The following is a 22342-nucleotide window of genomic DNA, read 5'->3' on the forward strand; positions in this document are numbered from 1 at the left end:
TGTGAGTTAGTGTTCATATTTGAGTGCGTCGCGGGTTAATGTGTATGTAAGTGTTCAGCTTTGTGTCTGTTCATATTTTTGTGCGTGTGTGTTCATTTGTGTAGGTGTGAATGTGTATACAATATATCAGTTATCAGCTTTTTATAGTTATACACGCGCGCACACGCGCCTTGTACTTTTCCTAACAACGTAGTGGGTGTGGTCAATTTAGAGGACGAGCATGTGACCTCTAGAGACAGGAAGTAGAGTTGACAGCGTCCCCAATTTTGATAAGGACATTTCCGAGCAGCAGCGAACGCAACACAGCACAAGGCTCTCAGTCCCGCTGAATCAATTGCTTTTTTTACTCGAGGGAACCGAACCGAACCGAGCCTACCTTCTCCCCTGAATACCCACTCACTCCCATCTTCATCTCGTGTGTTTGAACCACCGAGCCAACATGGCTTGCTGCGGTGAGTGAGCGCGTTCGAACCCCATCGTTCAGCTTGTTGTCTTTAAATTATGAGAACTTTATGAAAAGTTCATAAATTAGTTGAAAAATCTTGCTGGTTGTTTGAGGGACTTCGCATGACGCATATAGTTTACAACAACACTCCTATCGTGTACATTTTGGGGAAGAATGAATTAAAAGTGATATTTATATCATTTTTATTTGCACGGTAATCCCTTGTATTCAGATGATCGCAGCGTTTGTTTTGTTATTAAGAATCGAGTGATGTTTTTTGGGGGAACATACGGCTCTTGAGCAATTAGTTTTACATATTTCGTTCAGCTATTATAATGATTGCACTCAAACTTGATTTAATGTTTCCTGTTAATATTTCATTGATTTTTACTATTTTTTTCGGGATTGTGCAGCTTTATATTTTAGCTAGAGGCATAGTTCAGCTTTTTAATTCACGTCCTTTAAAACACCTATTTAAGTTGTATTTGACTTGATGTTTATTGTGTGAAGTACTTGAAGGTTAATGGCTAACAATGTTTGTTTAAGTGTGAAGGCTTGTTTGCCTTGCAAAACTCAATGCAGGAAATGTTCGGTGGACAACTCATTAAGGTGTGAGAGCCAAAAAATAGACAATAACTGTCACTTTTATTCTTTTAATGGGTTTTGCTTATAAAATATTGACTGTACAAGTAAAATAATGTAAAATATATTGTTGACTGTGGATGACTTTACTCTCACGCTGTTAAGGGCGTGCCAAATCAAGTGTCTGATGCTGGTGGTGTGTTCGGGTGTCATGAGGAAAGTTGGTGAAAAGCCTGTGTGACAAGAGAAAAGTGTTTATCCGTCTGCAGGCTGACAGGTGGAATAAATGATTGACTGGGATAGACAATGGAGCTTGTTTGCATGCAGGATGACTCAGACAAATCATTCCCTGGAATTTTCTCACTTGTCAAGGAGACAAAAAGTTACTGTGACTGTGTATGCCCATCACTGACATGTTCATGCTGATTTTTTGTGTCCGGCACTGCATTTGCTGGCACGTAAAAGAAAAACTAGTTGAAAGTTTACATCCGTCTTTTTCATCTCTCCATTTCCTGCCTTATTATCTAGAAGTAAACCGTGAATGAATGAATGAATGAGCCAGAAAAAAAACTCAAAAGCTTTGATGGAAGATGTTTTTTTTTTTTTTTTAAATAGAGAAAAAAGAGACCCCTGGAGTTTTTTTTGGCTGATGTTTGCATGTTTCACTTCCCAGTGAAAATCAAAGAACTTTCCATTGAACTTGTATGACCCCAGTGACTGACCTCAGCATTAGCCGCTAACCACTAGCTGCTGCCAGTAGTATCTTACAAAATTGGGGTGGGCCATTAATTTAGCTCCGTAAAATGATTTTCTTTGTGATTTTTTTTAAATAAATACATAAATATCAGAGCATAATTACATTAATAAATCAACCATGATTAGGCCATGTCACCCAGCCCCAACTCCACGCAGACTTTGAGCTGTAATAAAGACAGACACACCCGACTGTAAATATACGGATTCAGTGCAGGGCACACTTTTGTTGCCAGTGAAGCCAACACACTGACATGCCGTGGATATAAAAAGTCTACACACCCCTAATTCAAATGCTAATTTTTTATCAAAAGTTTTCCACCTGTTATGTGACCTGTGCTATAACCTATACCAGTGGTTCTCAAATGGGGGTATTTAAAATAATTCCAGGGGGTACTCGAGATTTTAAATAAAACAAACAATCATGCAAAAATCCCTTTAAAAAATAATTATTCGATTAAATGTTTCAGGAAATTAGTTTCATTAAACAAATAGGTTATTCAATCTCATTATTTTAAAAGAGCCAACTTGTCACATGCCACCTCTCGTTACCTGTCAAGTTATTGATTTATTTTAGTGAATACATATCTACCGGTACTCAAATCCCAAAAGAGGAAACTGAAGATTTTTCTGTGGACAGAAATATATATTTAATTATTTCTTTTTGAGAACAGGTCTGATATTTTATGTTGATTATTTTTTTGTGGACAAATATTTCTTAATAATCAAGTTATTTATTTTGTGAACAGATCTCTATAATCTTGAAAGATGAGCTTTATATTTAGTATTTTTCTGTTCACAAATATTTATAATTATATCATTTTGAGAACAGGTCTGACACTTTATGTTGATTATTTGTCGTGGACAAATATTTATTAAGAATCAAGTTACTTCTTTTTAACAGATCTTTTCTATGATCCCAAAGAAGATGGCATGTTTTGAGTCTTTTTTTTTTTAACCTGAAATTATTTGCACTGATGAAGTGGAACTTGGCTGAAAACATATTTCACATAGGGTGCATCACTGAAAAAAGGTTGAGAACCACTGACCTATACAACTGAAACTTTATGAGAGGAGAAGTAAAAACAAACAACTAAAATGATGTGGTTTCACAAGTGTGGTTATGTTAATTTAAAATGAAATTCAGCACACATCTGCCGCCAATTCAAGCTCCTTTTAATTAAGACCAAATAAAGACGATCTGTTCTAGTAGGCTCTTTCTGGCGTTTTCTGACATTTGTATTGCTTTTACCCCCATTTAACATGAGTTTAAATGTTAATTATTTATCTTGAAAACAGAGATATCCCCCTATACAAGAGGATGTACACATTTATGCAATTATCTCAGTGTTTTTTGAAAATAATGTGTCATTTGAAAATTTGTTTTTGAATTCAGTTGACAAGTAAGAGGTGACATAAATCATGGCAAAATGTTTGTATATTATTTAACTGGGATTTATTTTAGATCGCAAAAATTGGCATCTAAACAGGTGTTTAGACTTTTTATATTCACTTTCCTTTGAAGATGTACTTGCTGGGAAGATAGTAGTGTAGCATTTCCCATCATTTTGAATTAGATCCAGGATTAATGATTGGTGGCTGTTGAGGCAAGGATGCAACCTACACACGATTGTGGGTGGGGCATGCTGTTCTGTGACATCACAGAGGTTTAACTAGACAGACTTCCTGGGTACGGCTATCATTCTGGACATGTGACTTTTGGAATAGGCCGCATATGTTCTTGCTTACGGTTAGATGCTGTGTAGACATTTTTCTTTGGCCAAAGTCACAAAAGATCCCAAAGAATGACTCATTGATCCTTTCGGAATGTCAGCCTGCAGGCTCCATTCATCATGTGGTCAACTGCTGCATGGGATTATTTTGGGATTTTCCACTTGAGAGTGAACAGCTTCACCTGATAAATCTAAACAATGCTCACCTGAATGAGTTATTGTATTTGTAACGATTAGTCATTATTATTATCATTGTTGTTATTACTATAATTGTTGTCGTCTACCATAAGTAGAACCACAAAAAAGTCTGAAGAAGTCAGATCCAGAAAGGCACAGGAAGTTGCTCAGCAGCCATTTTTGTCCAACTTGGCTTTGTTGTGCCCAACAGCATTAAAAAATAAATACAGTACTAGTAAATAATAATAATAAATGAATACATTTGGTCCACATGACTATCACATGTAGATCCATAAAAACTCAAAAAGCTAAGCCTGAAAATACACAAAAAGTCAACCATTATGGTTTGAAGGAACTGTTTTACGCTCAATTGATTCAGTAGTGTCCACCCAAATTAAAACCAAAAGAATTTAGCCTGAATACAGTTTGACCAAGCAGCATTAAATTTGCCAGACATTTCCACAATGAGTAGACCCCCAAAAAAGTCTCAAGAAGCCTTGCTAAAAAACACATTAGAGGTATGCTATTTTCGTTTGAAGCTGCCATTTTATCCTCAATTTATTTAGTTGTGTCTAACCATATAAAAAAATAAAATTGCAGCTAAAACCGCTTTGACTGAACAACATTAAATTTGTTAGACATCCCTGTCATCACAAAAAAGTGATAAGAAGCCACACTACAAATGACATTGAAGGTGTCCTATTTTGGTTTGAAGCTGACAATTTATGCGCAATTTATTCAGATGTTTCCAACCAGATTAAAAATAATAATATTTCAGTCCCCCAAACCTGTTTGACTGAACAACATGAAATTCTGTAGACGTGTCTCTCATGCGTACTAAATCTCAACCATAGTTCAGTCCCTGTAGCTGGTTTGACTGAGCAACATGAAATTTGGCAGACATGTTTATCATGAGAAGACCCACAAAAAAGTCTCAAGAAACCATGCCTGAAAAGACATGGAAAATCGTCCATGTTTGTTTGTAGTTGCCACATTTCTGAATACTAAATAAAAAATGTTGAAAGTCTGCTATTTTGATCTGAAGCTTCCATTGGGCAAGCCCATCTTTTGCCTTAATTCTTGCTTTCGTTTGACCCCTGTTGAGTTGAAATTCTTCATGTTTGTTAAATGACATTCCTAGAAAGCATCCGTCCTCATTACCATGGTGACAAGAGGCTGTTAAACTACTGAAAAGCCAACCACCATGTTCGGTGTTTGCTGTACAAAGACAAAACGAGCACTGAAGGGGAAGTGATGATAAAGTTAACCGGAAATGCTTATGACTTATTTGTGCCTGTAGTGTGTTCCAGCCTGCTTCCTTTAACATCGGCGGCTTATCTCCACTGTCATTAGTCATGGACACATACACACATGAACATTGGGCAGGTCAAGGCAGCTGTTTGGGTTGCCGTCTGATTGGCTATCGTCTTCTCTTCCTGATTTCCTGTTTGTGTCTTGTGATATTGGAAGGTGACAACTTTTTGGCCTCTTCAAATGGAGCTTCCCCGTTGGAGTAGGACAAAAAAGCCCATAAGTCAATTTCTACCAACTTTTTGGAGCATCCTGTTATGATAGACGTGATTGTCCAATGATGTCACCAGCTACAGTAGATTGACTGTTCTAAAATAAAATTGTCAACTTTCTGTTCAGTTCTGGCATGGTTGTTTAGACTTTTTCCATAGGTCCTGTTGCAAGAGAAGTGTGGCTCTAATTTCATGTTTATTGATGAAACTCGAAGGCTGATTGGTTGGAGCCGGCTGCCCCTGGCCGTCTGCCACCGGCGGGCAACCGAAGCGTCTCAGTGGCGCCCCCTTCCTCCGCCCCGCCGTCTGTTGATGTCCTTCACACTATCGCTGTCCTTTCCGCTTCATTGTTTGTGTCGGCACGCTTCCGCGATGCCCTGCGACCCTCTTGAAGAAAACAGCGCGGTGGCTCGGCGTGCGTTTCCTGGCCTGCCGCCGGGGCTGCTGGGTATTTATGGAAGCCACGCCGCGGAATCGTTTCCCGCTCTACATTGACACATCTGTGTGTGAGAATGTGTGTTGTGTGTATTTGTGTGAATGTGTGTCTATTTCTGGCAGCAGCAGCGTGTCCTGCGCTTGTGAGACTGGAAACTGACTACATGAAAAAAACATCCGCATACGCACCCATTTGCACACACATGTACAGACACACACAGATTTGTCTTGCTATTTTAGTGGGGCCATCCCATTGACTTGATGCCTTTCCTAGCCACTAACCTTACCCATCACAACTGATTGCCTAACCCTAAGCAAAGTCCAATTCAAATCTTAACTCCAAACCCCTAAAAAAGATGTCTTGACTCGAAGGGCCCACCAAAATGCGCCCGTAACAACAAATGGCGCCTATAAAGACACTAAAAACTATTGCAAACACTGTCTTGTCTTACCCACATGCACATCTGTGAATCATACATAAACACACACATACATGTAAAGTTGTGACTTTTGTGTGTGTATGCCAAAACGTTATTTGTTAATCCTTAAAGACTATATGACTCTTTGGGCTTGTTGCTCTGGCAACTTGGCATAACAGTTGTGTGAGTGTGTGCTTTTTTTTTTTTTTTTTTTTTTACAATGTTTGTGAACACATATTATCTCCCGCCATATAAATCTGACAACATGATACATCGCCACATTGCACAATAAAAAAAAGCAGAACGAGAAAATAAAATCCCTAATTTACACAAAATTCAACAGCACATTTGTATGTGCCTGAGAGAGACATGAGTTCTATCGCAATGACGCTTCAAAAGACAAATAAAAAACAACAGCAAAAAATACTTCACAGACTGACATTATTGTATATCCCTAACCTGTCATGCGTCCCCATTTACAGGTTTCTCCCCGCCCCCTGCTCAACCATGCCCATCCTCAAGAACCTTCCGGTGCGCCTGAAGGGCGGCGGACCCACTTTGGACAACGCCTTTTTCATTCGCAGAATGAGCCTCAACATCAACCCTCGCCACCACAACCCCTTCGACCATGACGACGACGACGAAAGCCGCGGTGACCGATCCTGGTCCCCGGCCGGATCCTTCCTTGACGGCAACGTCCCCGGCGATCGCAACCCCTTCGAGGACGAGGAAGATGAAAACGAGGCCAACGAAGGCAAGAAGGCCAAAAGGGGAGGAGGTGGCTCGGGGAAAGGATCCTTTATCAAGTCGCCCTTGAAGAGCTTAGGGAAGCTGGGGAAGAATTTGAGGTTGTCGGGGCGAGGGAAAGATGGCACACCGTCGCCGCAGGGGACACCGTCCCCGGTGGACAAAAAGAAAAGGGGTCGCAGGAGCTCTGAAGGAAGTCTACTGAGGTAAACACACATTCGTGGGAAAAATTTGGACACGTAGCCTTAACTATGCAGAAATGCAGTATCACAAGTGTTAGACTTTAAAGGATAAATTGTAAGAGGGACAGTCATCGTAACGCAGGGGTGGGCAACTCCAGCCCTCGAGGGCCCTAACACACCTGATTTAAACCATTAGCTCATCAACAAGCTCTGCTGGAGCTTGAGAATAATCCTAATCATTTGATTCAGGTGTGTTTGAGAGAGAAAACAGGAAAACATGCAGGACACTGGCCCCTGACTGGAATTGCCCACCCCTGTCGTAACGGCATACTTGTTGGCTTTTGTGCAGGTTTGCGGGCAAATATCGTGACACCCTAAGCTTCCGCAAAGAGTCTTTAGCCAACGGCGACGTGAATTGTTCTGAGAGCGAGTGCGACTCATCCAGCCGCCGCCTGTCCTTCATGAAGATGGTCGGCCTTGGCAAGACGAAGCGAGAGGCCGGGGCGGACCCCTCCTTGCTGGGACCCGAGGACCAGCCGCTGCACAAGGAGCCCGAGGTGGAAGTCAAGCCCAGGGAGCCGCTGTCAGGTAACATGAGCATGTTTAAGATGGTTCTCACCAATGGCAATGGTCTACATGCTCTCCTAGGTTTTGTTCCTGCTGGGACGAATATTCTAGTATTTTTGTTACTGTGACTATTCTAGATATTTTTGTAGTCTTTGTTTCTACTGGTACTGGGACTACTGTTTGTTCTTATGAGTACTGTTGTGTTATTTTTTGGGGAATGTTCTAGATGTCTGGTGTTTGTACTTACTAATAATGGTCTATGCTCTAGATCTTCCTTGAGTATTTGTACTACTGGGAATGTTCTAGATGTTTGCTTGCGCTGGGAATGTTCTAGACATTTACTGGGAATGTTCTAGATGTTTTCAGTACTACTGTCCAGTAGTACTTACGAGGATTCTTCTCAAGTGTTTGTTGCTACCTGGAATGTTCTCCGACTTATGTTGCACTTTGTGGGAATGCTCTAGATGGTTTCTTACTATTCATTTTTCGTTCTTACTGGGAATGGTATATAGGTTTTCTTATTTAATACATAAAAAATTGCTTTTACAAGGAAATTGTCTGAATGTTCTCCTAGTGTTGGTTACTACTAAGAACATTCAGTGGTTTTATTTTTTTCCTAACACGAATTTCTTCCTAGTTTTTGGCTCTAACAGGAATCTTTTCCATAAGTTGGTGTTTGCTAATTCTGGAAATGTTGCCAATTTCCTTCTACTTAATGTTTCGAATATTCTCATGGTATGTGTTCCTAATGTGAATGTTTTCCTGTAGGTTCATTCTTTTTGATAGATGGTCTTTCAAGTTTGGGCTTGTTGTTATCAGATTTGCTGACGTGTGTTGATGTGTGATTTCCAAACATGATCCTGTTTGTACCTCCATCAGGGTTGTATATCGTTGACACATGACCGGTAGCGAGACATGCCCACGCCCACTTTCTACCCTTTCATGCTGTCTCCATGGCTAAAATATGTCCTTCAGAGGACCTTTAAAAGCAGACAAGAACCAACAAGGTTTTTTGTGCTTGTTGTGGTCATGCACGTTAGCATAAAGAATGCGACAAAAAAGAAGAAAAGATGAAGAGATGAAATTCTGTTGGCCACATCATGATTATGAGGCAAAAAAAAGGCACAGCTGATAAAACTGAACTCAAACCAGCAGCCTTAACTGAAATCAAGCTAAGGTGTCATACATTAGATTAAACAGCCTGAACCAGAGTTGGAAATTGTACTTTTTTTTTGCAGGTCTCTCGGTCATATGTGGTCATTATTGGTTTGCAATTTTTTCAAGATGAAAATTGTAATCGTTGGTCTTTCGCCCATTCCCGTCATCATTAATGAAATTGTCACTTCCGGGCCACAGTTAAGTTCATGAAACCATGAAATGCAGCGCAAACAATGACTTCCCAAAGGCTACCTTCAATGAGGAGAAAGTCTGGCTCAATGCAATACACGTACATTAAGGACACTTTCTCTCCTATTAGTTTATGCTGTAAACAAATATTCTAGCACCCAGCCAGATGTTCCTGGGTACTTGTAAGAATTCTTGCTGCCTATTTAGACCGTCTTTACACTTCCATGCTCCCAAGAATATAGTAATTATATTAAATATTATATTAAATATTTCTCTAAATTTAGGAAAATTATTGATGGATTCAAATGATAATTCTGACGCCATTTGTTTGTCGTTTTTAAAATGTTTTCGTCATTCGGTGGTCTGTTGGCAAACCTGTTGGCCCACCTCTGGCCCAAAATAAACTCTACCAAAGGGTTGATCCACTGAAACATACAGCTAATGCCGATGCTAATGTTAATATTAAATGGCAGCCCACACTCAGCTCATTGCAAGGTTTTTTTTATATTGGATTACATAGCTAATTCTTTTGCTGCTGCTAATGGTAATTTGTATGTCTGTTTGTTGTTTGCTAATCATAATCAGACTCAAAAATTCTTTTTAAACTGTCTTTAACATCTCAGTCAAAAATCATTGAACGGTAGAAGCTTTAAAACACAGGTAAGGAGTTGTCCATGGAATCATTATGGTGTTCTATCAGGTTCCTGATTGTGTAACTTTTTGGATAAGACGCTAACAGTCCGTCTAATGGGACCCGTCAATGATTAGCAAGTCCTTTGCTGCTTTGACGTAGGTCAGCTCAGCCATAAAACTTTGACTTCCCGTTAATCACTCCAAACACCCCTCAGAGAACAGAAAGGCAGCACCGTCCAAAGTACACTCCAGGAGGATGAAGGATGTCTACAGCCTTGTGATGACGCCACAAAATTTGAAAATGATTCATGCGGTAGAGTGTATTTGTTCCAAGTGGAAATGTTCCATATCCTTTTACTTTAACGGTCACGGGTGGGACTTCTTGAAGCCTTTTACTCAAGTAGTACTGTATTCTACACGATTATTTTATTCTTCTACTAAAGTGAATTTCAGCTAAGATACATGCGCACAAATACTGCTTTCAACTACCTCATACAAAACCACATTGACATTTCTGCACACTCTACAGCCACCAGGATGTGACGCTGTTTTGCTAGAGCGCCATCAGTGGCCGCCCAAGGAAATGCTGACTCAGCTGCCATTAAATTAAGTTCAGTGTATGGCGACTATGGTATGAGGAAGCAGGTGAAGGTGGGTGGGGCATCACCCACCCAGATGGAAGACATTTCCTGCAGAGGAACAATAAAATCACTGTTCATGCACCACCGTGACATACCCTGTGTGTGTGTGTGCGTGCGCGTGTGTGTGGAGTGAGGAGTGACTTTGCTTCGAGTGTGCTAATATCACTTGACAGTGGCCTTCACCTCTCAGTGCTGACCTCCACTGTTCTCATAGTACTACTACCAATAACTGCTACTATTGCTAGTAGTAGTACAATACTACTTCCAACTCACCAATATTTACTTGAGTAAAATTTCTCTTTGAGTCATTAAATACAACATGATATTTTGTTTCAAAGACTGTTGTAATAGCTTTATCTAAACTATATCAATGTTGCTGGCAACTGATTCAAATTGTATAAATATTTTTCTCCCTAATTAATTGCATTTTGACCAACTATTTTATACAACACTTCATTAAATACAAATCTGTTTTTGTTTTCAAAGACTGTTGTAATAGCTTTCTTTGATCCTTTAATGTGACTTTTCCCCCAAGGTAAAATACGACTTTTGAACGAAATTACCAAATCTGACTCATCGTTACAGGCATTTTTCTTTCTTTCTTTCTTTCTTTCTTTCTTTCTTTCTTTCTTTCTTTCTTTCTTTCTTTCTTTCTTTCTTTTTTTTATTGTCATAGTCTCCTGCTAGAAACAATTTTCAAAACTTCTCACACTCCTCACGTCAAGTTTGGATATCAAAGTTCGCAAATTTCAGTTGCCACATTAAGTAAATCAAACTGAGTTAACCAAATATTTTTTTTCTAATATTTTCTCAAATAGTAATTAATCTCCAAAGTTAATGCTTTAACTCCATCCATTTTCTATCGCTCAGCGGGCCTAACAAATCATAAATGTATGGTTGCTATTTTATAGATTTTTATCACTCACTTGAGTTATATTTCATACAACTTTGACCCTTCGTCAACTTTTCAATGTCCCAAATTTCAGTACATTTTGCTCAGCTTGCTGTTCTCTGACGAATTGATTACTAGAATTGGATTCACTAATAGACTAATATATTTCCTGGTTGTATTAATTATCTTACAAGGAGTGGAAATTGAGTTAATTGTTTGAGACAGACATGAGAAGTCCATGTGATTGGAAATTTTTAAGGCTCTTGTAAATTTAGCCTTGTTAGGAAATAACGTGACATCATATTGTATGTCCCTGTTACAAAATGACCAGGAAGTGGACCTGAATGCTATACGAGGGGAAGCTTTCCACATTTAAACGTGCATTCGAAAATGGAAGTCCCAACCTGCCACCTTGTTCCCTCATTGTTCCGTTTTACTCATACTCTTCCTGTGTGTCTGTGTGTGTGCATGTGTGTGTGTGTGTGCCATCCTGTCTTCTTCTGCGGACGCTGAGGCAGACAAACAGCACAACATCTGCACATCCTCACTCATACTCACGAGCACATGCACACATTTAGGTCTGACATGTATGTCGTACCCTTGTGTCCTTTGCTTTTATTTCTCATGTCCTTGTCAATTCATGTCCGTTTTGTCATTCTGTTGCCAACTCATTTTCACATTGTTTCATAGTCTACTTAACATGACCCCCTTTGTCCTCGACCTTTTGTGAATGTATCACCTAGTGTCTTAATCTCCTTGTGTTCTCATCTCCTTGTGACTTGCCCTTTTTGCGTCCTTAACTACTTGTGTCTTTTTTTTTTGCTTTGTCATTGTCACCTTGTAATCATGTCCTTACCTCCAATATGTCATTCTGTCTTGTGACCTTGTCTTTTTGTGAATGTATCACCTAGTGTCCTGATCGCCTTGTGTCCTCATCTCCTTGTGAATTGCCCTTTTTGTGTCCTTAACTACTTGTGTCTTTTTTGCTTTGTCATTGTCGCCTTGTAAGCATGTCCTTACCTCCAACATGTCATTCTGTCTTGTGACCTTGTCTTTTTGTGTCCTTGTGTCCTCAACCCCTTGCCTTCTTCTGTTCTCATCTCATAATGCGTTATGTCCCCATATGCTTTCCGTATTGTATCTTGTCTTCTTGTGTCCGCATTTGCTTATGCCCTTGCGTCTTTAACTTCTTGCTTCTTTGCTTCCTTACTTCCTTGTCTTTTTGTCCTAATCCCCTGATGCCCTTAGCTCCTTATGTCCTCATCTCTTTGTCCTTGCCACCTGCTAAACATGTGTCCTTATCTGCATGTGTCCATACCAACTTGCATCCTTGCGATATTGTATCCTTGGCTCTTTGACTTCTTCTATCTTCATCTCATGATGTCCTTGTGTCCGCATATCCCTGCCAGTATGCTAGTATCTTGTCTCTAAATCTGCTTATACCCCTGTGTCTTCATCTATCAACCCGGTTTCCTGAATATTTTGTCACTTTGTGACCTTATCTCCTGGTTTCATCCGTTTCTTTCCTGGTCCTTTCATCCCCTTGAGTCTTCATTTTTGTCCTCATCGCGTTCTCCTTGTCTACTTATGAATGTGTCCTATATCTGCTTGTATTCCTACATCTTTGTATACTTGTGTCTTTGTCCTCTTGTATCCTCAGCTTCTTTTCTCCTTATCACATTCTGTACTTGTGTCCTCATGTCCCTGTCATCTTATGTCCTTATCTGCTCTTTGCCTTGTTACATTACCTCTTTCTTCCTACTCGTTTTTTCACTTCCTTGTCTCTGTGTGGCCTATTGCATGTTTTTTTTTTCAACTCCTGTCCTAATTTCCTCAGTTCCTTATGTCCCAGCATCATTATCTCCCTGCGAACTCATTTCATGTTCTTGCCTCTCCAGTGCTGGAGATCCTTCAGCTGGTGAAGAAGCGTGACCTCCTCCTGGCTGATACTCACATCCTGGAGCTGGAGCAGGAGTGTAATGGGCCAGAGAGTGGAAAGTCCCCGGAAGAAGTGGGCAGCCCGGGTGGGGGCGTGAAAGACGGTGGACGGCGGAAGGCCAAAGACGTGGAGCTGCTGTACGAGGAGCTGCAGAAGGAGCTGTGGGCGGTGGTTCGAGAGTCGCTGCGGTCGCCCACCGCTGGGCCCAACCTTGGCCTGGTGGTTCAGGTGAGGGCGCCAATGCACTGAACGCACTGCACTCCATTTCCCAGTGGCTCGATTGTTGTGACTGAAAAAATTCCCCGATTTAACTCGACTCAACTTTCCGGGATCTTGTGCAGGTGCTGCAGCAGGAGGAGCTGGTTGATGTGGACTGGTCATCCCCGAGCGGCCCAAGACCACGGCAGCTGAAGCGTCGCTGGAGAGAAGCGGTGGAAGATGCAGCAGACGGATCACTGCCTCAGAAGACCGAGTTCACGGCAGGGGAGCTGGCCGGGTACCTGGACCGCATCCGTGCTCGCGTGGTAGATGACCTGGATGCCGCTAAGAGGAATGTGGTTAACGTCTACCCCGTGGAGTACCAGGCCTTGCAGGTGAGAGGAGAAATGAGGGATTTAATAATGGTCCACTCAAAGTGGTCGAACAAGACCTGTCACAAAAAGCAAAGCTTTTGCTTTATTTCATAATTGTCTCTTTTAGTATCTTCAATAAAATGTAACTTAACCTTTTTTTTAACAGCCAAAGATATTTTTTCTTTTTTTGTTTGTTTTTGTTTCAACAGGTAGTAGATGAAGAAATCCCCTTACTAAATAGAACAGCTTAACTTTGGGGTTAATCAGAGGCATGTCTTTTGAAAATTGATTTCCCTACTTATGAGAGGGTGTGCAGACTTGTGCAAGCACATTATTATTATTATAATAGTTTGTTTTTACTTCCTCTCCCAAGGTTTTTTTTTCTTTCAAATTGAACTGAGTTCTACACTTTATAGATCACTTGTGTTTCAATGCTATATCTTGGTGTCTTTTGACCACAAAAACATGAGATTTGGACAGGAGTGTGTAGGCTATTAATATCTTGCTATATTTCTGTTTGTTGGTTTCAACCACGTTATCTCTGTTATTTATTGTTATTTTCTTCTCCAGACATCATTTGGCAATTATTTGATTTGTACAGGTCACATTTATGGTGTTTTATTTAAAAAAAAAAAAACTTCTTTGGAAGAGGGGTGTGTAGACTAATTTCAACTCTAATTAATTTCATTATAGTTATTTAAGCAGTGTATCTCATAAAATAATTCAACTGTAATATTTGTTTTTTACTTTATGTATTTACCTTAACTTACTGTATTTGGCTTTAATTGCCCCTTAGGCTTAAGTTTAGTGATTGATAAATTGATAAGATAAGTAATAATTAAGTAATCAATACTTATCATATATTTAGAATGAATTACAGTACCGTACATTCTGATAGCTTAGGTGATCATAAAAAATTTAAAAAATTCTTGTTTACATTGTGTATAAAAAAATACATGATGAAGTAATCTTTTCATTTTTTTCGTGAAATTGCAGTGAAATACAATATACTGACTGAATACTGAAATACTGAAATAATGACTTATTTTATTTTTCTTCAATTTGTGTTTTATGATCTTCTAGGTCTACATCACAAGTTACCACCAGGCCGTTACCAGGCGGCTGCAGTCCATCACCAAGCAGCAGCTACAGATCACTGACATTTACTCACTCCTGGACTGGCTACACAACATTTACAACAGGTACAAACATACACACATATGGATCGCACCACTGTGTGTGTGTGTGTTTATGCTTATCCATCTTGTGTGTGTGTCAGGGATGTTTTGGCAAAAGTGTGCGTGTCAGATCCTTTGAGAGGCTCTCAGCTGGGGCCTCTGCTTCCTTCAGATGTCGTGGACAGACTGGAACAAGACTGCCTTAACTCTGTCAGGGTGAGTCGCACAGGACATCTAACACAATAATCATAGAACCAACAGACTTTGATTGACAGTTAAATGAACATGGACATTTGTGGTTTGATTGATGGGAAACTGCCAAGGGGGTGAATTAGGTTTGAAAAGTGTTGGGAAATTCACAAGAACTTTCCAGAAAGTTTGTGTACCAGTAAATTTCCAATTGAAAGTTATAGTAGCCTTGTGACCAAGGAACTATGTTGAAGCCAGAGGAGGAACTTCATTTAGCCAAGCCATATTGTTATTATTTATAGTGGTTCTCAACCTTTTATCAATGATTTAAAACATGACATACTTTTAGCCAAGTACTCCCAAACCAACACAAAACATTTTTTTTGTTTAAAAAAAAAAAAAACTTCAAACAGTGCTGTGCCAGTGTCTGATTTAATAAACTTTGGAACGACCTTACCAAAATCATTGTTTATTGTTCATTTTTTTGACAATAAAAATCTGTATGAACCTCGACAAAATAAAGACATAAAATTAATTGCAAAGGAGTACCTTTAACACAACTCAGTAATACGTTGTTTTGCGTGCCAGTTAATTTGCTCTCAATTTGAAAATTAAAATGTACTTTTCCTGTATTGACATTTAAAAGCCTTAAATTCAATGATGGTATTCCTGCAAGATCCCTGTTAAAATCTAACATACCCATGAATGCCCTCGTGTACAACCATAGGTACACATTACCCAAAATAAATAAGTACTTTGCAATCTATTGGAATCTTTGCAATTACAAAACACTTCTTATACATATAAGAAATACTTTTGTCTCCATAACTCACTTTTCACACAGGTCTTTGTTGCCACGTTGTACCATATAATAATATTCAAGAAATATTTCTAAGCACCAAGATGCCACAAATTATGCTAAAGAACTACTTTTATCAAAATGAAGCACCTCAACACACTTTAGCGCAGTTCCTTTGCAAAGATGATGCGAAAGCACTGCTATTGCCTAAATGAAACTTCTCAACTCAATTCAGCATAATTTTTTTGATACTAAGATGCGAAAAGATATCACCAAAGCGGCTAAACGCTGACTTAGCAAGATGATGAAAAGCAAAAAGTCTCATTTCCTAGTTGGCTCCAAAGTGAGTTTTAACTTCGGGCTTCGGGCTTGTCCCTACACATCCACCTGCAGGCTAAAGTGACCACCGAGTTGAGTCAGGTGCTGGACGAAGAGGAGAGGAGGTGGATGCAGACGCTGGATGTGGAGGAGTACCACATCCCTCTGGCAAAAACCGTCATACAGGTGACCCTGTCACAAACACACATACAAGCACGCACACACACACCGTTTAAATGGTAACACACACACATCTACACACACCTCTCTCTCTCTCTCTCTCTCTTACACACACACACACACACACACACACACAGTGTTTAGTCTCCTGAGCAATTGAAGTGTTGTTACGTAAAGGTGCATTCCGCTTGGTTTTGTTCTCTGATTATCATCGGACTTACTCCTTCAGCTGATGCCAAAATCAACAAAAGCTTCCTCGCCTTACACGCACAAACACAAATACACACACACTTGAAAAATCATTATTATGGTTAGCAGAGAGCAGACGCTGCCCCTGAGTGGCCACATAAAGGACAGAGCCAAAAAATAGCAAAAAAGTGTAAAGAATAATTTTGAGTTTTGCTTACAAAACATTCTTTTAATTCATTTATTTTTTTATTTAGATTTTTTATAGCAATACCAATACAGTACATATTTCTTTCTTGAATTAATTATTTTTATTTAATTTTTTTCTTATAGAGGTTTTGCAGGTTTTTTTTGTTTCATAAATGGCAAATATTTTCATACATTAGGTAAATCCTCTTTTTTTCAAGTACACAAGACAAATATTTACAGTATTTTATTATCTGAATATGATATCACATTTAGTTAGTTTTTCCATATACAGTAGTGAATGTTTTTTATACAATAGATATTTCTTTCATAGACAGTATATTTTCTGTATACAATTTATTTGTGTTTTCATAACAAAAGAATACATATACTTACAGTGGACACTACATATTTTTGATAATCTAATGATACTGTATATACTGTACATAAGATACTTTTGTTTCTAATTTTTCACGTACAAAATTCATTATTTATTTTCCATTTATACAGTAATCATTTTACTAGATACTGTTATCACGCACATACACATACAGTAAATGCAGTATTTGCATATTATAGTAAATGTTATGTATTTATTCATTTGTTTGTTTGTTTAACAGAGGCTGCAAGTCGATCTGGAACGTTCTGCCTCAATCAACAGAAGTTTGGGCTCCAGAGTTGCTCAGTGCAGTCTCAATGGTTTGGCAGACTTTCTCTACAGGTACGCATGCACACACACAAAACCACATTGGCTCTTCCTCACACATCCTCTGTCATTAATGTTGTGGTCGTCCAGCTTCCAGCGTAAAGTGGAGATGTTTCATGAGGGTATGCAAAGCGGAATGTTTGGAGAGCACGATGACGGCTACGTGTCCAAAACTGTGGCGCTCGTCAACTGCTGCCCGCCTTTCAGGTTTTCACTTTTAAACTCTTCTCACACCGCATGCACATACACACACATACAAGTCTTTAGGTCATAAAGGTTTTAATTACGCTGAAAAAAATTGACATGTGCTTGTCGAATGTCAAAAATGTAACCAGGTTACCAAGGTAACCAGGCTGTTTCTAAATATAATGGACAATTGACTGTGTAAGGTTGTGGCAAGATTTTTCCACTTTAACCCGTGTGCGTGATTGTGCGCAGAGGTTTCGTAAAGCGTTGCATTCCATGCGAGACTATGTCAACGGCCAGCGACGATTCATTGCGACGCGCCAACAAAGCGCTTGACCACATCATCCAGCAGGGGGTGCGAGTGCTCACAGAGCGTCTCTTCCTCCACATCAGGGTATGCGAATTTTCATTTAGTCCCGTGTGGCATTTGACACTATACATTAATGTTTAGATAGCTTAACTTTTATTAGACTCGATGAAATGGTTTGCTTGAATATTTTAATGTTTAAATAAAGGGTGTTTTATATAGGTTTGCTTTTAGTTTTTCAGCAAACTTTTACGGGGAGTTGTAAATAAACCGTTTTGTGTCTTAGAACCATTTTTTAAAACTTCATTAATGTAATGTGATACAATAGCCTGGCATTTGACTGGAAGAGCATGTTAACAGTCGAACATAAGCAAATGTAGAGATCGCTTGAACCTCCAGACCACAAAGGAACACTCAAACTGCGTTTTTGTTTGTTTGTTTGTTTGTTTTGTTTTGTTTTTGGAGCATCTAAAACTATCATTGGCAGTAAATCAGTAAAATGTTCTTCATAAAGTCACTTATTTACCACAAGTAATGCATTTTTATTTTTTCATATATGCCAGTGACATGTTGAAGATTTAACCAATTCAGTGCCAGGCCAATACAAAATAGATTTTTGACGTCTATATCTGTCAATGGGAGCAAATTAGTTCATCCAGGTAGTGGGAAGGTGGCCCCAAATTTTTCTTATGGCACTGATTATTTTGACTTGGACACTGCCTGGTTATTTGGACCACAAATATTAACACATGTTTTTCTTTATGTTTTTTGGGTCAGTTTTACTAATACAATATTAAAGGATCCAAAATTGTCAGTAAAAAAAACCCCAAGAAACATTGTTTACATCACACGTACAGCTCTAATGGTCACCATTTTAATGCTTATTTGACTTGGCTAACTTACAGTATGTGTGTGATTGTGTGTCAGCCTTTCTTCGAGCGCTTGGTGAAGAGAAAGTGGCTGAGCAACACGGAGGCGTACGAACAAATCGAAGCATCCATCAAGGAACACTTTAAGAAATATCATAGGATGGATGACCCTCCATATCAGGTACGTATACACAAACACACACACACTTTTTTTTGTTGGAGTGAGTAATGAGACTAATTGTTGCGTTAAGCTGCTGGTGGCGGAGGTTCATCGGCGTGTCCTGATGGAGTACCTTCGCTCGGTAATGCGAGGGCGTATCATCTGCACGTCACTCAAGATGAGGAAGAGGATGGCAGGACGCCTCCGAGATGAAGGGCGGCAGATCAAAGTTCTCTTCAAGGATTTGGTCAGTATCACTATTCGCAAAAAAATGATGTCCCTTGTTTCTCATCCTGTTAACATGAAAGCTACCTGCGTTTAGGTGTTTGAAATCTCTTTCAAAATTAACCCTAAAGCAATAAATTTGTAATCATTTGTATCCGTTGATCAGGAGTCTCCGTCGAGCTGGTTGGATGGAGCTCTCTCTCACATCTCAGAGCTCATCCAACTGGAGGATGTTCCCGCCATCCAGATGGAGGTTGGAGTTCTAGCCCGAGAGTTTCCAGATGTCAGGTCAAGTCTTAACTTTCTTCTTAGACACACTCCATTGTTTGTCAATTTACTTGCTGTGACCATGGTTCTCAATGTTTTTTCAATGATATATACTGCCTGTGAAATACTTTTTTTTAGCCAAGTACGTCCTAAACCGGTCAATACATTTTTGGATGGAAAAAAAAAAAAGTCTTAAAAAAATAGAATGTTATGCCATCACATTTACATTTGAATTGCTATATCTGTGTATTTTATTTGGCAAATGCAAAAAATAGGTCACGTAATAATGTGATTTGTATCTGACTCTTCTACTGGAAAATTGTGTCACCAATGAAAATGTGCATCTAAATAGATTTAAAAAAATAAAGTTTTACAACCTTTTGCAAATGATGCATCACATAACAGTTTAGCAATAAGTTCTAATATGGTTGCAATAAGTTGCTCAATGTTCCAATCCATTTGCTCTCTATTTGAAAAAAAATATTGCTCCTATCATTGCATCAAAAAATTAAATTAGACTTACTGATACCTGCAGAGACCGTACTCGTAATACTCGTAATCCCATTTGAGAACTACTAAGATAATTGACCATTGCAATAATAAAGATTATCGATTTGAATATTATTGTGGCCGGTGGGGGCAAGCACACTGCATCAGCAGAACTGTACAAACACGGGAATTGGGTAAACAAACAAAAATAAATAACTGCAACATAAAGTAAACCTTCTTCAACTCTTTCTGAATCTGTTTTATTTTTCAGTTGTTTTGTTTTAAATTTGTGTCTGTCATTTATGTCATTGCATTTGCATTTTTTTGCAGCAGGTTTTTACAACGGGTTTTTATTTTTTGTTTGCAGCTGTTTAAATGTTTGTGTTGTTGTAGGTTTGCTTCAGTTTCATTTTTGTGATTCAATTTTTTCCTGTGTTTGTAGCCTTCTGATATCTATAGCGCCCCCGCGCGGCCCCCATAGATTATTGATTGCAGTACAGTACAGTAGTTGTCAATGAATAGATGGACCTCTAACATACAGTATAGCCTGACATTGTATGATGACCATTCAGTTGCTGTTAACATTCAGTTTCCCTCTTTCCAGGAAGAAGCACGTGTCAGCCATTTTGAACATCCGCGGCATGACGCGGCAGCGTGAGCGCCAGGAAATCCTCAACATCGTCAAGGACATCGAGAGCGGCGCAGGGGGGAACGACGGCACAGGTGTCGGGGGTTTGGCCCGCATTACCAGGGATCGCGCCCTCTTCTCCGAGGTCCCCGTGACTTCTGAGGTTCACTGCCTTAACGTGGGCCTGAGCCGCATGGCCCTCACCGCCTCCTCCTGCTATGCTGCACTAAGGCCCCGCGGACGAAAGGCTCGGACGACAACGCAAGACAATCCAGATGACGTCCTCTGAGATGGAGGCGAGATTAACTGGGAATCTCTTGTCGTTTTTGAACAAAGTCTTCACAGCGTTCTATTGGTTTTGATGCATTTTTATCAGTTTTGAAGTCAAGTGTTTTCTCAAGGCTGCCACAATTTCTTTCCCTTCTGTTTCTACTCAAGCCACCTTGATGCTAAACTAAGCCAAGCTAAGCTCAGCTCAGCTAAACCTCATAAAAATTTTAGACATTTTGAACCCTCTGAAAAGTGGATGGATGGGTGGATGGATGGATAGACCAACACAATGATCATTATATACTCTAGATCAGGGATGTCAAACTCATTTTTATCGTGGGCCACGTAGTTATAGTTTCTGTCAGAGTGCTGGAATGCATGACTGTAAAGTCAAATACATTTTCAAGTTTGTCACACACTTAGGTAGTTTTTAAATTAGAGGTCAGTATAAACTGTTCAGAAGAGAGTTTGGGAACAAAAACAAAAGTTGTTTTGTTTTTTTTTTCTCACAAAACTTTTAAAAGTTGAAGACAACTTGCAAGTTGGGCAGAAACTTGCAGTCAAATCAACATTTTGCAGGCCATATAAAATGATGTGGCGGGCTGGTTCTGGACCCCGGGCCTTGAGTTTGACACCTCTGCTCTAGATAGTTGAATAGAAGGACATATCAAAGAACGTAATCCAGCCAATGTTATGCAAATGAATACAGTAGTAGAAAAAAGCCATTGGGGTAAATGACAAAACTTGTAGAAACTTCCTAATGTCTTAAAGAGGATTTTTTTTGTATTTGACAGAATTTTTTTTTATGCATTCATCTTTTTACCAACATATCTATTGTAACTTGAGAGCACCCTGAGAGCAACCTGAGAGCACCTTAGCAAGCAGGATCTCTGTATTTCTTTTTCTTCTCCCTTTTACTGTTGCACATGAAGAAAAACACAGAAATATGAATCAAGGTACTAGATGATGTCACAGTGATTGTATTTAAAACCAGGATGGACAGAAATATGGAACAAATGATAAAAAATATATGCGTGGGTGGTTAGTTGTGATTATAGATTTAGATGAATTGTGAAAAAATATTAACTGACATTGTAATGATTCCTTTTTTTGTAGATGCATATGGGCCTTCAAATTGTTCAAAGATCAATGGGGGGAAATAGGACTTTAACTCACACATAAGTTATTAGTGGTGAACGATACTGATTTTCATCGATCGAAATATTAGATGTTCTGAATGGACATTTTTGTTGAAAATTAAAAGTTACTTTGTAGAGATATCTGACCACCATTAGGCACTCCTTCCAGGATAAAACACAAATGAAAGTTTACTGACTCTTCTTCTGTTGACTCTGTATATGTGGATTTATGTAAATTGATTAATGACAATAAAAACAGATTCAGTCCATTGAATTGTTTGACTTATGATCATAAAAGTTCATGGAAAAGACTTGGAATTGTAAATACGGCGACTTTTTGGTTTTTAAGAAAAGCAGTCCGATTGTTTTAAGATTTTTTTGCTACGTTTTATAGGGGACTAAGTCTCACAGTAAATAAATATGCTGTACAATTGTAAACCGCTGAAAAATATAAAAAGTTAATATTTTGAATA

The 22342-nt window shown here is 39.1% G+C and overlaps 1 protein-coding gene across 1 annotated transcript; it reads left to right on the top strand.

The window, feature by feature from the left end:
• Positions 1-269: 269 nt before the first annotated feature.
• Positions 270-22138, top strand: exoc3l2b (exocyst complex component 3-like 2b). The gene is made up of 15 exons (XM_088428165.1): positions 270-452; positions 6550-7020; positions 7346-7584; positions 12975-13243; positions 13357-13608; positions 14671-14789; positions 14867-14981; positions 16147-16257; positions 17244-17344; positions 17420-17536; positions 17768-17909; positions 18750-18872; positions 18943-19098; positions 19243-19364; positions 20437-22138. The coding sequence occupies exons 2-15, from the start codon at positions 6575-6577 to the stop codon at positions 20747-20749; spliced, it is 2625 nt and encodes an 874-aa protein (XP_088284291.1). The 5' UTR covers positions 270-452; positions 6550-6574; the 3' UTR covers positions 20750-22138.
• The last annotated feature ends 204 nt before the right edge of the window (positions 22139-22342 follow it).

Source organism: Hippichthys cyanospilos, chromosome 11 (assembly GCF_059441005.1).
Source record: "Hippichthys cyanospilos isolate Australia breed blue-spotted pipefish chromosome 11, RoL_Hcya_1.0, whole genome shotgun sequence".
Taxonomy (NCBI): domain Eukaryota; kingdom Metazoa; phylum Chordata; class Actinopteri; order Syngnathiformes; family Syngnathidae; genus Hippichthys; species Hippichthys cyanospilos.

What these genes read in the sequence shown, in the direction of transcription:
- exoc3l2b (XM_088428165.1), top strand. Translation starts at nt 6,575, where the DNA reads ATGCCCATCCTCAAGAACCTTCCGGTGCGCCTGAAGGGCGGCGGACCC. An exon ending in AAGTTCTCTTCAAGGATTTG is followed by an intron (nt 19,099 to 19,242) that starts GTCAGTATCACT and finishes TCCGTTGATCAG; the next exon opens with GAGTCTCCGTCGAGCTGGTT. An exon ending in CGAGAGTTTCCAGATGTCAG is followed by an intron (nt 19,365 to 20,436) that starts GTCAAGTCTTAA and finishes CCCTCTTTCCAG; the next exon opens with GAAGAAGCACGTGTCAGCCA.